Here is a 13,634-nt window from a genome sequence, read left to right on the forward strand (position 1 = left end):
CTTTGATTGGAGATGAAAAAAATTAAATAAGTATCCTGTATTACTACCAGTTTATGTACCGCGATGCACTGACTTCTTAAACAATAATCTTTGTTGATTCTAATGAAAAGAGTCACGAGGTGTATTTTTTTGAAAGAAGTAACAGGGCGTAGTAATACAGAGAAGTAATAGAGATTCTTTATGTTTCACCGTTTAAAGCACCCTTTTGTCTGACAAAAGATATTATCCCCCAGAAGGCAACTACAGCGGCCACCCTCATTTTTTTTTAAATAGAATGGTAGCTCTGCACGCTGACGCAAAAATTATTCCAGAGAAATTGCAAGAACAGTAAATTCATTACATTATGTGGTTACGCTGGATGATTCGACGTGCTACCCCTCGTTCTTACTTATTCCCAAGCAATAGACGTTTATCTTCAGCGATTATTCAAGCGCTCCGAAACCCTATATTACGATTATACAACGCCCCATCGTTGCTTCGGAATACATGTATTAAGTCTAAGGGAATAGAACAGTTTACCCGTGAAAATTTAAATTTTTCATTTAACCTGCCCCGCGATATTTCACTGTATTTATATGGCTTAAGGGAATTATACTTTACTTTCAGGTGGAAATAAGGAAACCACCGTCGGTATTTAGTGATCACCGTATAAATTGTTAGAAATATGTATAACAGTGAAATTAGAAACATTACAGACAAGTATACATACGCGTATCGCCGAGGTCCGTTGTTATGTTTACATTGATAGATCGTCAGTCTCGAACCAAGCTTCGTCCTGGAAAGATCGCGCTGTGGCGTCCAAAGGTTCGTTGTCATAACACGTTACTCTTTTGCATGTAATTTGTTTAATTAACACTTGCATGGCCTTTGGTGGATCTTTTTAGACTCTTAAATCACAACTTTGTTATTTTATTCTGAAGAAGATTCTTAAAAAACTTTAAATTTAATAAATATTTTAAATGTAAGATTTAAAACGATTCTCCCTAGGGAAACCTATCATGCTTGGTACTGTACATACATATATTATTACTGTATCGGTCGATGTCACTGCTAGTTGTTGAGGTTGATTTTAATTCTATATAATTCAATCTTGTATAATTATTGTAAATACTATCACCTTGCGAGCATAATTTAGCACGAGAGCAATTCTTAGACAACTCTGGTTTCAAGACTTTAAGAGTTTAAATAAAATTCCGAGTGATCCAAAGCTCAAACGTGCTTGAATTGTCTAAGAGCTTGCAAGAGAGAGTTTCGAATATCCATCACGGCCTACAATACCTACTACCACCATATAGTGGTAGCCTACGATATAGTAAACGTGTACTTAGAAACAAGACAAACTCGCGTCTCTCTTTGATGGCTGGTAATTACTCGATAGATGTCGCAATGTAATTATATTTGGTCTCGGAACTCATTAATTTCGCTTCTGAATCAATATTGAATGCAAATTCTTTGCTTGTTGAATTTAAAATTCAGAGATGTATCATGAGAATCGCTTTTCAGATTAATATTTGTTGAACAGATTTCAGTTAATATATGTACAAATAACAGCAGCAGGTGTATCAAGCTGGTCGTAAAAAAGAAAGGAAAATGAATATTATGTCTATCGCTTTTCGCAAAATAGTTGGTTTTAGAACTTTTAAACTTAAATGATAATTATTAGAAACATGTTTTCGATGTTTGTGATAGATAATAATATTAGGTGAATGCAACAGTTCTGACGCTTTTAGATAATAATAATGCAGGACGTAATAACTGTATTTTGTATTTTTACTTGTTTTCTACGTGTCTATATATTTTCCACGTAATTCTACGACAACAAATCTATGATTTTTCATTTCTATGAACTCATCAATAGTCTGCTTAATTCATTTTTTATTTGTGAATCAAAAAGATCCATTGGAAATTGTGTGTCCTCCTCCTACCAAGTAGACAGTAGTACAAGTCCAAGCCTATAAATCTACCGACGTCAGACAGCATTCAGGCTTATCCTGCCTTTCACTTCACTTAAAAACATGTCACCACTAACAAGGGAAATATGAAAAATGAGATACGACATCTTGTAACAGTTGTTTTAGTTTTTCAGAGGTCACTTTTGCGACAGGTTCGTGGTATGTTCAAGATGATGTCACTACATATGTTTATCAGTGCTAGTTGTTTGCTCTTGATAAGAGAATTTAACATTCAAATGAAGGCAAGTAAATCTTGACCTAGACCTACGAAAACACTAATTACTTACATCTTAATTAAACAGAAGATTATACCTTTGATAAGACTGGATAATAATGAAATTAAAATTAAAACTGATTAATATTTAATGAGACCAATTAAAATTCAATACATATTACAATGATTTAATATTATTTAATATAATAAATAATAATTTTTTGGGAAAATAATATTATCTTTTGGTACAATTTTCCTCTTCCTCGTATATTCTGTACTTCGGGACTTTTAGTTCTTATCTTTTAATTAAACGTGAATGGGTGTGTGTGTCCCGGAGTCGAATTAGTTGTTTCTCTTCTTTTCTTGCAAACGTTGTGACTGAACATATCTCTTTGATGCTTTCTTCATGAAAATTATTCCATTCCCCTCTTATTACCCTTTGCCCCTTGTATCCAAGTTGGTCTTTGTTTCGTCAATCTTGAGTTAGTAGAAAGTGAAGTGTAGTAATGTTTCTATATAGATGTAAATATTTTTGTACTCTTATATGAAGTAGCTTAATTGTAAGTGATACTTTACATGGTGAAGAAACTGCGGATGTTTATGCGTTTAGAACGTGCAAAAAATAAATAATCTAAATGGTACATATGTATAAGAAAACGAAATGAGTTGTTTAAAGTGTAGGAATTAAGATAATAATTCAAATCAATTGGAAAAAGAAAATATGTTGCATAAACATCTACAGTGTGATGACGAAATAGATTTGTAACTGAAAAATTTAATTTCTGTATAATTCCTTGAAACTTTTGACATAGGTCAACTTTATCCACAGCTCTTCGATATCAATATTTGACGGATATCCGGAACATTCCTCATCTTCAATATTAAAATTTCCACCACAGAACTTCAGAAACTAATATTAAAAATTTCTCAGTTCCATTACATTTTCTTCATATTTTTAGCGGCTTCAATGCAATTTACATCTCTGCTATATTTATAGCAGAGTTCAAACAAGAAATAAAACTTCTTCCTGATTGAAGAATGATTTAGTGATCAGTGTGAAATAAAAAAGCACCGTCCTGATTAGTATTTTCATACAGATATTTATTTAGTCTTTTTGTACATAAAAATAGATACTTAAATATTTCATTATAAAATAATTTCCATAGAAATTATTGCATGTTCAAATACGAATGGAAGAATAATTAATCTGGTTTTGCATCGGGTTCAAGGTAAATATGCCACTCCACAAGTGATCAACATTCTTCACGTCGAACACATTTTCCCGAACTGTGTCTAATCAGTCCATCGACGCATCTACAGCCTCTTACACATTCCTGTAACACAAATTATTACAAGGTAAAAATTTCATTTACTAAATGAATCAGTATCGATTGAATTGGTACGAGAATATTATCTTCATATAATAATCTTAACAAAATTATCTGATAGTAAATTTTTTAATTATTATTTAGATATTAATGATGTAGAATATGTCGAATATGTTAAAATTAGTAATTGAATTAAGAAAATAGTACGACCTTGCACAAAAAAAGTCGAAATATGAAATAAATTTCCATTATTTGGAGCTTTATTTCTAAGAAATGCAAATTTTAAAATGCTTGAATATATATGCACCTACTTATCTTGATTTCATATCAACGAACAAATAGATGTCTATCTACGTTTATTTTTATGAACCTTGAACGTGGAAAATTAACAATGAATGAAGCAATTCTTAAACGAATGAATAAATTAAATTTTTTTCAAAGCATTAATTACCATATTGATATTGTAATTGAACAGTTCCGGTATGGTAATTCATGCATTGTTTTGAAGTTGTGTTTCAAAAACTTATGCAAATTTTCAATGATTGTTTACGTAAATTTATCATATCATAAAATACGTGTTTCAACATGTATTCTTAGCTTAATTGCAAAGTTTAGAGACCTTCAGCTTTAAACTGGTGTCAGAAATACCTCCTGCGATAGTATACAGAAACTGATGGAAATATTGATTCCTCTATTAATCATATTATTGCGCACTTGCAATTGGCGATTCATGCGTTTCTACTAATTTTATATCCACTTTCAATTGATCAGCTACTTCAACTCTAGCCACTGATCAATTGCTACATATTAGGTTGTTGCACATCAAATGGCTAACTTTGAAATTTAGAAAATTTGATGCAATTTGATAACATGAAATTATTGCAAAAGAACATTTATTAGTACAAAAACAGGACTATTGGGTCATTAATTTCTTTACCAACTTTTGATACATCAAGTATTTCAACTGAATATTATTAATTGCAAAAATCTGAAGTTAAATATTCGTATTTATTTGATTCATAAATTGAAAGTTAAACTGTTAATGTGATTTAAGTGAATGTTTGTATAATTAAGGTTTATTGTCTGTTATACTGTTAATAAAAAGTAAATACATACCAAAGTGCAGGGTCGCACGTCAGGGTTTTCACAAGTTAGTTCACAACGACTAGCGCAAGACTGCCACTCTTCATTTTCCGGGCAAACCTGCTTCGAGGAAACAGCTGTTTCAATTTAATAAATGTTTTATTAGAATTTGTATTACATACTTATAGAATGATTTGATGATTTAGTGAGCAATATAATATTAAATGATTAACTCCTTAAGTAAAATTCGAAATCTTCGACATTTCATGTAAAAACATGTCGATTAAAATTCTTGAAATAACAGCAGTTCATTAAAGTAATTTTCGTTTTTGTCGACGGCACTTTGCAATATCACCAGTAATTAAATTGGATCGAAATTTTTGAAGTAAGCATTCGTGAATTTATATACAGTAACAACTGGTAGTAACGTGCTGATAAATCAACTATAAATCATAAGAAATTAACAGTTTGATTATTTTAGAAAGAAATATAGTAAAGTTCGTTACAAATTTACCAAGTCTTGATATATAATGATTGTGAGACAAAAATAAATTAGAAGTTTGGTTACTTACTGACGGAGAAGATTGCTAAGATAGCCAATAGAGAAAGAAGAAGGCGAGACATTTTGATTGTAGGTAGACTTTTGTGATGTTCCTTTGAATCTGTAAAAAGAGTTCCAAATGTCTCGCTTTTATACTGATTCCATTCTTCCATTTTACACTTTTGTCTTGTTTGACTTTGATTTAAATGGCTGTAAAAAGATGATACGCCCGAAAAAACACGAAGATTGAATATATGTATTCTACTTTCGATTTATTTGATTTTTGGATCTCCGTTTCATGACATAAGATAACAAAATTTATTAGCGTTATATAATATGAATGGTACCTGCACACTGCAGGAAAAGTACCACATGTTTTGATTATTATCTGCTGGTTCCTGTTAATGGATTAAATTAACCATGGTTTGTTTAATTTTACGTAAATTGCTTTTTGGAAATACTGTTTCTTATCAATTTTTTTTAAAGATACGTAACAAATTTGCTAAATGCGAATAAACTAATTAAAAATCTATCAGTAGATTTTTTGTTTAACTTTTCATATAATACTAGAAATTTTTTTAATTCATTTACATTTATTCAAATTTAAACCAAATTTTGGTATATTTTTCATATCTTAAATTTTGTATACTTCCTTACATAGAATTTGCTTAAAATTATTCACATTCTTTGATAAAAAATCTTTGTTCTAATTTCAATTAGGATATTTACAAGATTTTAAAAGCTCACCAGAAATAAAGAAACGACATTTTTTTACAGTCTATTTTATACCTAATAGAACGTTGTCTAATAACTGTAATAAAAGTCTGTTAAAATTTCTGCTTACTTACCTGCAACTTTTAAGCTTTTGTTAACAGAATGAAAACTACTATTTTGTTATCAAGAAGTTCGCATTAAATATTGACAGACCAAGGCCTTTGTTGGTCTGTAAAGGGGATAATTATACGTTCATGGAAAATTCGAAGCAATTAAGTTAATGTATACTCTATACATATATCTGAAATATATTTTGCGCCGTAAAAATAATATAATCAATATGGTAGTTAATGGTTTATTTTCTTTCTCATATTTAAATTAACTGTAGATAAATTATGAATGGTATAAATTGCATTGTATTTTATCTTTTTTTTTTAAATATACTTTTATATAAATCTTATATTTTAATCAAAAATGTTATACTATTCACGACCTAAGGGTTATAAAAAAATTCTCTTTTTAACTCACCCCCCTGTTCGTAGAATTTGTAAAAAATTACTTTGTCCCTATAATTATTCATACCACAGTACATTACGTTCATTTATTTGCCCATGATTTATAAATGTGTCTTGGTTCATAAATAAAATTTTTATCATAAACGTTATCATTTTGAAACCTCCATAAATTTCACAAATTTTGGAAGCCATTGTTAAATAATTGTCAATGGAATTAAATATGGTAAACATAAGGGTCATTAGAATAAGGTGTACGTAAAATACTTCGTCAACTAATGTCACTTTCATGTTCAACCTGCCTTGAATTCGCACGTGTATCCCGTGATACAGTTGCCAAAATGTTTATCACGTTTGTGGCCTTATTACGTCGCTGGGTGTCGTCTTTGATCCACGTTTCCAGTTTTTTTTTAAGTTCCATATTTGTATTTCTGAATAATCATAAATAGTATAAAATATTATGATTACCATTACAATTACAATTAAATCTAAAAAATTAGGAAGGATTATTTATAAGTTAATAAAGACACAAAAATTTCTGATATATTGAAGTTTATTTTTAAACTCAGAATTCTGGTTAATATCAAATTACATCTTTGGCCAAAGATAAATCAAAAAACTCTCCCAAGGAACTGATGGATACAAATAATTATTAGTGGCATTTCTTAACGCAGTGATGATGCGCATCTCTCACTAAGCCTTTTCTGCAAACGCACCCAGCAGTGCACACCTGAAACACAAATTATTTTACAATTAGAATCACTTAATTATAAATAGTATCAAACATAGAACGAATATATAGGCCAGAGTTAGTTATTACTTAATAATTTTACAAATATTTTTAAATAATACGAAAAGTTATGTTCTTTCTAGCGTAACTTATTCGATTAATAGCGTTAAATGCACATGGGATAACAAGTTATTAATGATACAAATCTAATTTAAACAGTTCAGTAAACACCAAAGGAAAAATTTGTTGAATAGCTCTACAAATGAACGATATGAAATAGCAAACTAAAACTGAAGAAATGATATGAAATTTGGAATTCAACGAAATCAGCAAGATCGAAAACGGGCGCTTGAAAAATGAAACGAAAGATGAAAGATGATAATAATGTACCTCAGCATTTTGATGCGTTTCAGGATTTGGAAAAAGGACCGAGATGATACGAGTCACAAAAGGAAATATAACTTCATCCAATTACATTTGCTGAAAAGCTTGGATGATTTAGTAGCTAGCAGGATTTAGGATCAATTTATACTGTTTTCAGTTTGACGGCTAAACATTTCGTGAAATCTATAACTCGTGCAATATTACGTTTCTTTTTATGTTTAATGGAAGATGTTAGAGAGAATTATGTTTCAGAGTTTAATTTAATGCACAGCATAAAATTATTTTCTCAAATTGCAATTAGTATTTGATAGATTAGAGCAAAATAGAGCCCCCCAAAAATGTAGACCCGTGAAATAAATCTCAGATTCTGAAATAGTAAAATTGTAAAATTCCAAAATTCAAAGCTTCTAAAATTCTAAACAATTAAGTTACCGAGTTAGTAAAGCCAAAGGACTAGACCTGTCCCAGACAAAAATCTTAGTCACACAAATGGAGTTACTATATATACATTCGATACTATATAAAACTGATAAATCTTACATTGAAATACTAACCTTTGAACAATGGGGATTGCGATTTTTGCAAGATGGTTCACAATGACCTCCACATTTTGACCACATTTCATTTTTCGGACAATGATGGTGTCCATGATCATGATGACTGTCATGGCCATGTAAGAGAATTGGTTGCTCATGTTCGTGTACTTCAGGTATTTTAACAACTTGTATTTCATGTTGGTCGTGACCGAGTAGTCCGTGTTGGTCGTGACCGAGTAGTTCATGTTGGTTGTGACCGTGTAGTCCATCTTGGTCGTGACCGATTGGTATGCCATGACCGAGTGGTATGTCATGACCGAGTGGTATGTGTTGGTCATGACCGAGTGATAGGTGATCTACGTGGCCGTCTAGCTGATGGCCGAGTCCGTGGTCCATTCCATGACCTACTCCGTGATCCATTCCATGACCTATTCCGTGACCTATTCCGTGATCCATTCCGTGATCCATTCCGTGATGTTTTGTATCAATACTTACTACCTCTACATGAGATATCTTTTCATCATGTCCATCGTGTTTTGAACTTAATGTCACTGTAATTTATTATAATTCTCACAATTAGAACAAGTAGCAATTAATAAAAAATTGTTACATTATATAGAAAATATTTCATAATTAGTAGTATGACATGAAAGAAAATAACTCAACTCTTTGACCGTGAAAGACATTTACAGTGTCCCATGCAATTAGGCCAACTTATATTTTTAAAACGGTAGAAGATAGAGAAAAATTTCATTAAACAATATAAAATAGTATCGAATTTTGTCGGTTGCACGTGTCAGTTTCGGAAGCGGAGGGGTTTCAAAGATTACAAGGTGATCTTCATTTGTTTTAATGGGACTATGTATTTTTCTATACGTCAACATAAGGGTATTTTTATTCCCTACAGAAAGGTATTAAAATACTTTGGTCGTAAATTGATTAGTTCAAGAGATATCTTAGGGAGAGACCGTTAAGTTCTTCCTGACTCTCCCTAAGATATCTTTTCAACTATTCAATTTTTGACACAGATACCTTAATACTTTTTTATAGAGAATAATAATACGCTTCGATTGATGCACAGTAAAGTACAGTGCATCATTTGACTTTGCGGCGTGCAAGCGGCGGGCTTAGTATGTGTGAGCGTTTCGACTAATAACGCGCGACGGTCTTGAATGCGTGTGCATTAGGCGTGACTAGAAACCTCTGACCAATCGTACCCGCATTCCTTAGCCTCCGCAACATCTCATCGGTGCACAGTACACAATTCCAACAAAATTTTATAGACCCTAGGCTCTTCCTGTCTCTCCCTAAGATAACTTATGAACTGATGAATTTTTCAATCGAACTACTTTAATACTTCTTTTGTAGAGAATTAGAAAACGCTTCAACCGATGTACAATAAAATATTTTTTAGTGGTATTTTGTACTTTAGCACTTACGTTGCTTTTCTTTAATTTATTTCGAAAATGAAACATTTGAAAACTGTAATTATAAAATGAATTTTTTAAGAAGTAGTAATTATGTTTCCATTTACTTACTGGCACAGAATATTGCCAATATGGCAAATGAAACGAGAAGATGGCGAGACATTCTTGCTTCGTACAGAGCTTCTTCAATACTATCGTTGAATTTAATGAAAATTGCAACATCTTGGCTTATATATATACCAAATTGGATACCTGTGTCTCTGTTTTGATCGTATTTGTTTTGAAACGAACGTAAAGTGCAAGTAGTGGACACAAGTGGAAGATAATATTATCTGTACTCATTGTATCGAGTGTTTGAAACCTTTTTATCCACATGTTTGCAAAGTGTAAAGTCCACATACTTATTGTAAGTGTGAAGAAAGGATGGAAAATGTCTTGTAATACTTCAGTATCCAAATTTTGGTTATCGATAAGGAAAGGTAATCAATTAAGAGCAGTTCATTCAATAGTGGATTTGTAATTTCTAAAATTTCATCTTGAAATAATGTAATCCTTAGAAATATGGAAGTAAATCTAGCATCAAATTTAAATTAAAGCTAACTCAGCGGTTCACCACCCGAAGGTCAAATACGTTGTATTGGAAGAATCGATTACAAATGAACACGGTACGGAATTGGACATCGGTTGAAGCTTCTAATCGACCCTTCCCATCTTTTGAGTTAGTCGAGTGTAAATAAAACGAAACTCATTTATAGATAGGCGAGATTTACGACCTATACATATATCTGCTATATTTCTATATGTATTTCTGCGACGTCTACACTAAGTATTCGTCCTCCGAGGGTTAGATGGGTCACCGCGATTTTGAACTAGCGAAATCTATAAAAATTAATTATAAATTGAACCCTGTCATTATATGATAAAAACCAATATTTTTATAAATTGCAGCATTAAATGTAATACCTGATGATCCCTGAGATTTCTTTTTGAATCAATTACACCAACATTCTGAGCAAAGTAGAAGTTTTCGAGACAGTTATCAGAAAAACTTGTAATAATTATAATATTCATATTCAGAGTGCTTGCTTGAGAAAGGTTATAAAATAAAATTTATTATATTATACAATAACATTTTATTGGTATTGGGCCAATATTGGGATTTTTTGAAAAGGAATCAGAAGAAAGTATTACGAAATCGCTAAATTTGTGCCGTTTTTATCAACATGTTGTTAGCTATCGCGCTGTCATTGTTTTCTTATGTAGGAGAGACAAGGATCCTCCAGAGTTTCTCTGTTTCCCCGCATGAGGTCGTCAAGATTGATTCGAACTTGGACTATCATTCTTTCTGACCCTCAAAATTGACATAAAGGATGTTTTTCTGGGTGGCTAGAAAATTTGGGGCACTGTAGTAAAACATGGTTAATAGACATAGATGAATTACGATAATTGCATACTGTAGGATTTAATCTGGTAATGAGATAACAGTATGACAATCTGTAATGACCAACCTCAATTTTATTAACCGTTATAATTGGAAATTGCGTTTAACACTTTTTTCTGCTATATTTCAAATTAATGAAAAGATTAATTCTGTAGAATTTTTCAAGAAACACGCAATAAATTTCCCTGTTTAAAAATAGTTACAACACAGAATTCGACAGATTTGATATCGCCATTGTCTTCTGGAGTTATTTACACAAGCTGGAAAAACATTTTTCTGGAAAAGCTCAGTGTTTGTTTTTATTTTATGCAGCAATTGGTACAGCTGCTTTAAAATAAATAAAGGTAGTTTCGAACTTAAAATTGTGGAATGTTTTTGTGATTGAATTTTATGAATCATCATTTATTGTAATGAATGTGATGTTCGTGCAGCGACATCTAAGAACCTGAACTCACCACGTCGCCATTGAGAAATAATGCATACGCGGAATTATTCATTATGACAACATTTCTGTAGGCAATACAATGAATTATAGTTGCAATAATTCATTTACAATATTTTTCAAATACTGAAGCTAATGATTAAGGTTGCGAAAGTAATAGAATATAATTAGGGAAAGGAACTAAGGTGAAATTGAATAAGGGAAAAAACGTACATGTACTTATATTCAGAGTTTTCTTATTTTCTTTATTATAATACATTTTATATTATATTTTAAACAAATCCGATACATAGGAAACAGTTTTGTTTTTTTTTCAACTCTTTGGGGTCGATAGACTTAGATATGCACTCAAGGAAAATCATTCTTATTATCTTGACACAAATAAAAATTATGAGTGTACAAATTATAAATTCACAGTTTGTATTTTGATAAGAGAAATGATTATCTAATTTATCTTCAGTAGAAAATATGCCATGCACGCATAATTTCCAGCTGAAAAGTGTTTCGTCCGCAAAGGATTAAATTCCAAGATTTCCATGTATCTATGAAAGGGTTAAGAAGAAAGCAAGAAAATACAATTGAGAAAAAACTTTTATTTCAATATTACATAAGTCAAACAGAGTAGCAAGTATAATTCGATCTTTGTTAGATCACAAGTGATCAATTTGAAAGAAGCAATTAAGTTAATATAGTTTAACATCGTGTCCAAGGTATACAATTTTTTCTGGAGATAATTAGCACTCTTTAAGAGGAATACATTTTCCGTCATTATTTCTGACCAAATCTCCTTTGCACTGACAACGCCTAACACATTGCTGAAACAAAAATTACGATTTGTACGATTAAAACAACAATGAAGGGATCAAATAAAATTCTTTAATAAAACAAATCAATTATTAAAATTGATCATTACATTATCAATTACGAAAATCATTAATTATTATCAGAGCCCTTTTGCATAATTGAATAAATATTATGAGTGAAATTGTTGAGGTCATAACTTAATGAACTCTTTAATGACGCATTAAATTTATTATGTGGAACTTTATAATAGAATGTGAAAAATACTCACCAAGGTACAAATGGGATTAGGCTGTTCGCAAGTTCGTGGACAAGCTGAACCACACGAATTCCAAACTTCATTTTCGGGGCACTTCGCGTCAGCCGAAGACTGAGCTGATTCAATGTATTAAATAATTTATTAGAATTTATATCTTATACTTTTAGCATTGATAAATTGTATAAATTTTAAATTTAATCTTATGTTGTTTTATTGTTGATATACTAAGTCGTATAACAAAAATCATTAGAAATCTGACTGGTAATATATTTTAAATATTACAAATTATTACATACATGTAAATTTTTTTGTCAGAAATGTAGTATAACAATTGAATAGTCAGTGAAAATAAATTGGAAACCTGAATAAATAAATAAATAAATAAAGAGAAACAGTTTGCATATGTGTATGGAAACAACAGGTTCCTGGAATATCTACAAGTTTTTTAATGTTTTTATAATTCAATATTTGCTCAATGTTAAAATGCAAAATAAATCAAAGTAAAGTTAATCTTGAATTCGATATGATTTAGTTAATATAAAAAACATTACATATATGTAGTACAATTGAAAGAGTAATTAATACGTTCATTGTATTATTAAGATGCCTGATTAATGTGATCTAGTCATTTTTGTTTTATACTTACAGGCAGAGAAGATTACCAAAATGGCGAATAAAGCAAAAATGAAACGAGACATCTTGAATTTCTTAACTTCTTATTACGTTCGTTGAATGCTTCCTTTGATTGTGATGTTATTTCAGAGAGTACTCCTTTTATACTTACCCTCGCATTTAGGTTTCGTTTGCATATGATTTACTGAGGGTAAATAATCTCTAGTTAGCGACTAAGCAGGAAAGAAGATTTATTCTGTCGCGCTTTCGCTTCATTAATTAGTTTATGTAACTTTTACAGGAATTGGAACATTCATTTTATTATTATATAAATAAAATTCATTAATGAATTTCAAAGCAAAATTTATTTAATAACTATTTCACTCAATGGATAGTTCATTTATATTATATAAATAAATTATTTCACTTTAACCAACTTAATTTCTCATAAAAACTGCTCTGATATGGTGCATCTATAAAAAAAATTAAGACTGTAGCCATAGCTATTAAAATTTTATGTTAATTAGAGATATTCTATTTGGTCGCGGTCTATACAGATTATTGAGTTTGCAATTTCGGTCTATCGCGAAAGCTCCAGATGTCGGCAGCTTAAGACACCAAAAGCGTATCTCAAACATGTTTATTTAATTATGGTGTT

General features: G+C 30.8%; 3 protein-coding genes across 3 annotated transcripts; all 3 read right to left on the minus strand.

The window, feature by feature from the left end:
* Positions 1–3,246: 3,246 nt before the first annotated feature.
* LOC114876104 (chymotrypsin inhibitor-like) lies at positions 3,247–5,992 on the minus strand. Its single transcript, XM_029187183.2, has 4 exons — positions 5,967–5,992; positions 5,150–5,239; positions 4,611–4,714; positions 3,247–3,500 (listed from the first exon to the last, which is right to left on the minus strand). The coding sequence occupies exons 2-4, from the start codon at positions 5,199–5,201 to the stop codon at positions 3,420–3,422; spliced, it is 237 nt and encodes a 78-aa protein (XP_029043016.1). The 5' UTR covers positions 5,202–5,239; positions 5,967–5,992; the 3' UTR covers positions 3,247–3,419.
* Positions 5,993–6,879: 887 nt separating this feature from the next.
* LOC114876103 (histidine-rich glycoprotein-like) lies at positions 6,880–9,602 on the minus strand. Its single transcript, XM_029187182.2, has 3 exons — positions 9,533–9,602; positions 8,013–8,545; positions 6,880–7,074 (listed from the first exon to the last, which is right to left on the minus strand). Exons 1-3 carry the CDS (start codon positions 9,582–9,584, stop codon positions 6,997–6,999), a joined length of 663 nt encoding a protein of 220 aa, XP_029043015.2. The 5' UTR covers positions 9,585–9,602; the 3' UTR covers positions 6,880–6,996.
* A 2,275-nt stretch (positions 9,603–11,877) lies between these two features.
* LOC114876105 (chymotrypsin inhibitor-like) lies at positions 11,878–13,107 on the minus strand. The gene is made up of 3 exons (XM_029187184.2): positions 13,011–13,107; positions 12,377–12,480; positions 11,878–12,119 (listed from the first exon to the last, which is right to left on the minus strand). Exons 1-3 carry the CDS (start codon positions 13,060–13,062, stop codon positions 12,039–12,041), a joined length of 237 nt encoding a protein of 78 aa, XP_029043017.1. The 5' UTR covers positions 13,063–13,107; the 3' UTR covers positions 11,878–12,038.
* Positions 13,108–13,634: the final 527 nt, after the last annotated feature.

This window comes from Osmia bicornis, chromosome 2, assembly GCF_907164935.1.
Source record: "Osmia bicornis bicornis chromosome 2, iOsmBic2.1, whole genome shotgun sequence".
Lineage (NCBI taxonomy): Eukaryota > Metazoa > Arthropoda > Insecta > Hymenoptera > Megachilidae > Osmia > Osmia bicornis.

Excerpts from the sequence above, each read along its gene's own strand:
- LOC114876104 (XM_029187183.2), bottom strand. The coding sequence starts at position 5,201 with ATGTCTCGCCTTCTTCTTTCTCTATTGGCTATCTTAGCAATCTTCTCC. Across the intron at positions 4,715-5,149 it reads CTTAGCAATCTTCTCCGTCA|CTGTTTCCTCGAAGCAGGTT; the intron begins GTAAGTAACCAA and ends AAATTGAAACAG. Across the intron at positions 3,501-4,610 it reads ACGTGCGACCCTGCACTTTG|GAATGTGTAAGAGGCTGTAG; the intron begins GTATGTATTTAC and ends TTTGTGTTACAG.
- LOC114876103 (XM_029187182.2), bottom strand. The coding sequence starts at position 9,584 with ATGTCTCGCCATCTTCTCGTTTCATTTGCCATATTGGCAATATTCTGT. Across the intron at positions 8,546-9,532 it reads ATTGGCAATATTCTGTGCCA|TGACATTAAGTTCAAAACAC; the intron begins GTAAGTAAATGG and ends AATAAATTACAG. Across the intron at positions 7,075-8,012 it reads GCAATCCCCATTGTTCAAAG|GTGTGCACTGCTGGGTGCGT; the intron begins GTTAGTATTTCA and ends TTTGTGTTTCAG.
- LOC114876105 (XM_029187184.2), bottom strand. The coding sequence starts at position 13,062 with ATGTCTCGTTTCATTTTTGCTTTATTCGCCATTTTGGTAATCTTCTCT. Across the intron at positions 12,481-13,010 it reads TTTGGTAATCTTCTCTGCCT|CTCAGTCTTCGGCTGACGCG; the intron begins GTAAGTATAAAA and ends ACATTGAATCAG. Across the intron at positions 12,120-12,376 it reads CTAATCCCATTTGTACCTTG|CAATGTGTTAGGCGTTGTCA; the intron begins GTGAGTATTTTT and ends TTTTTGTTTCAG.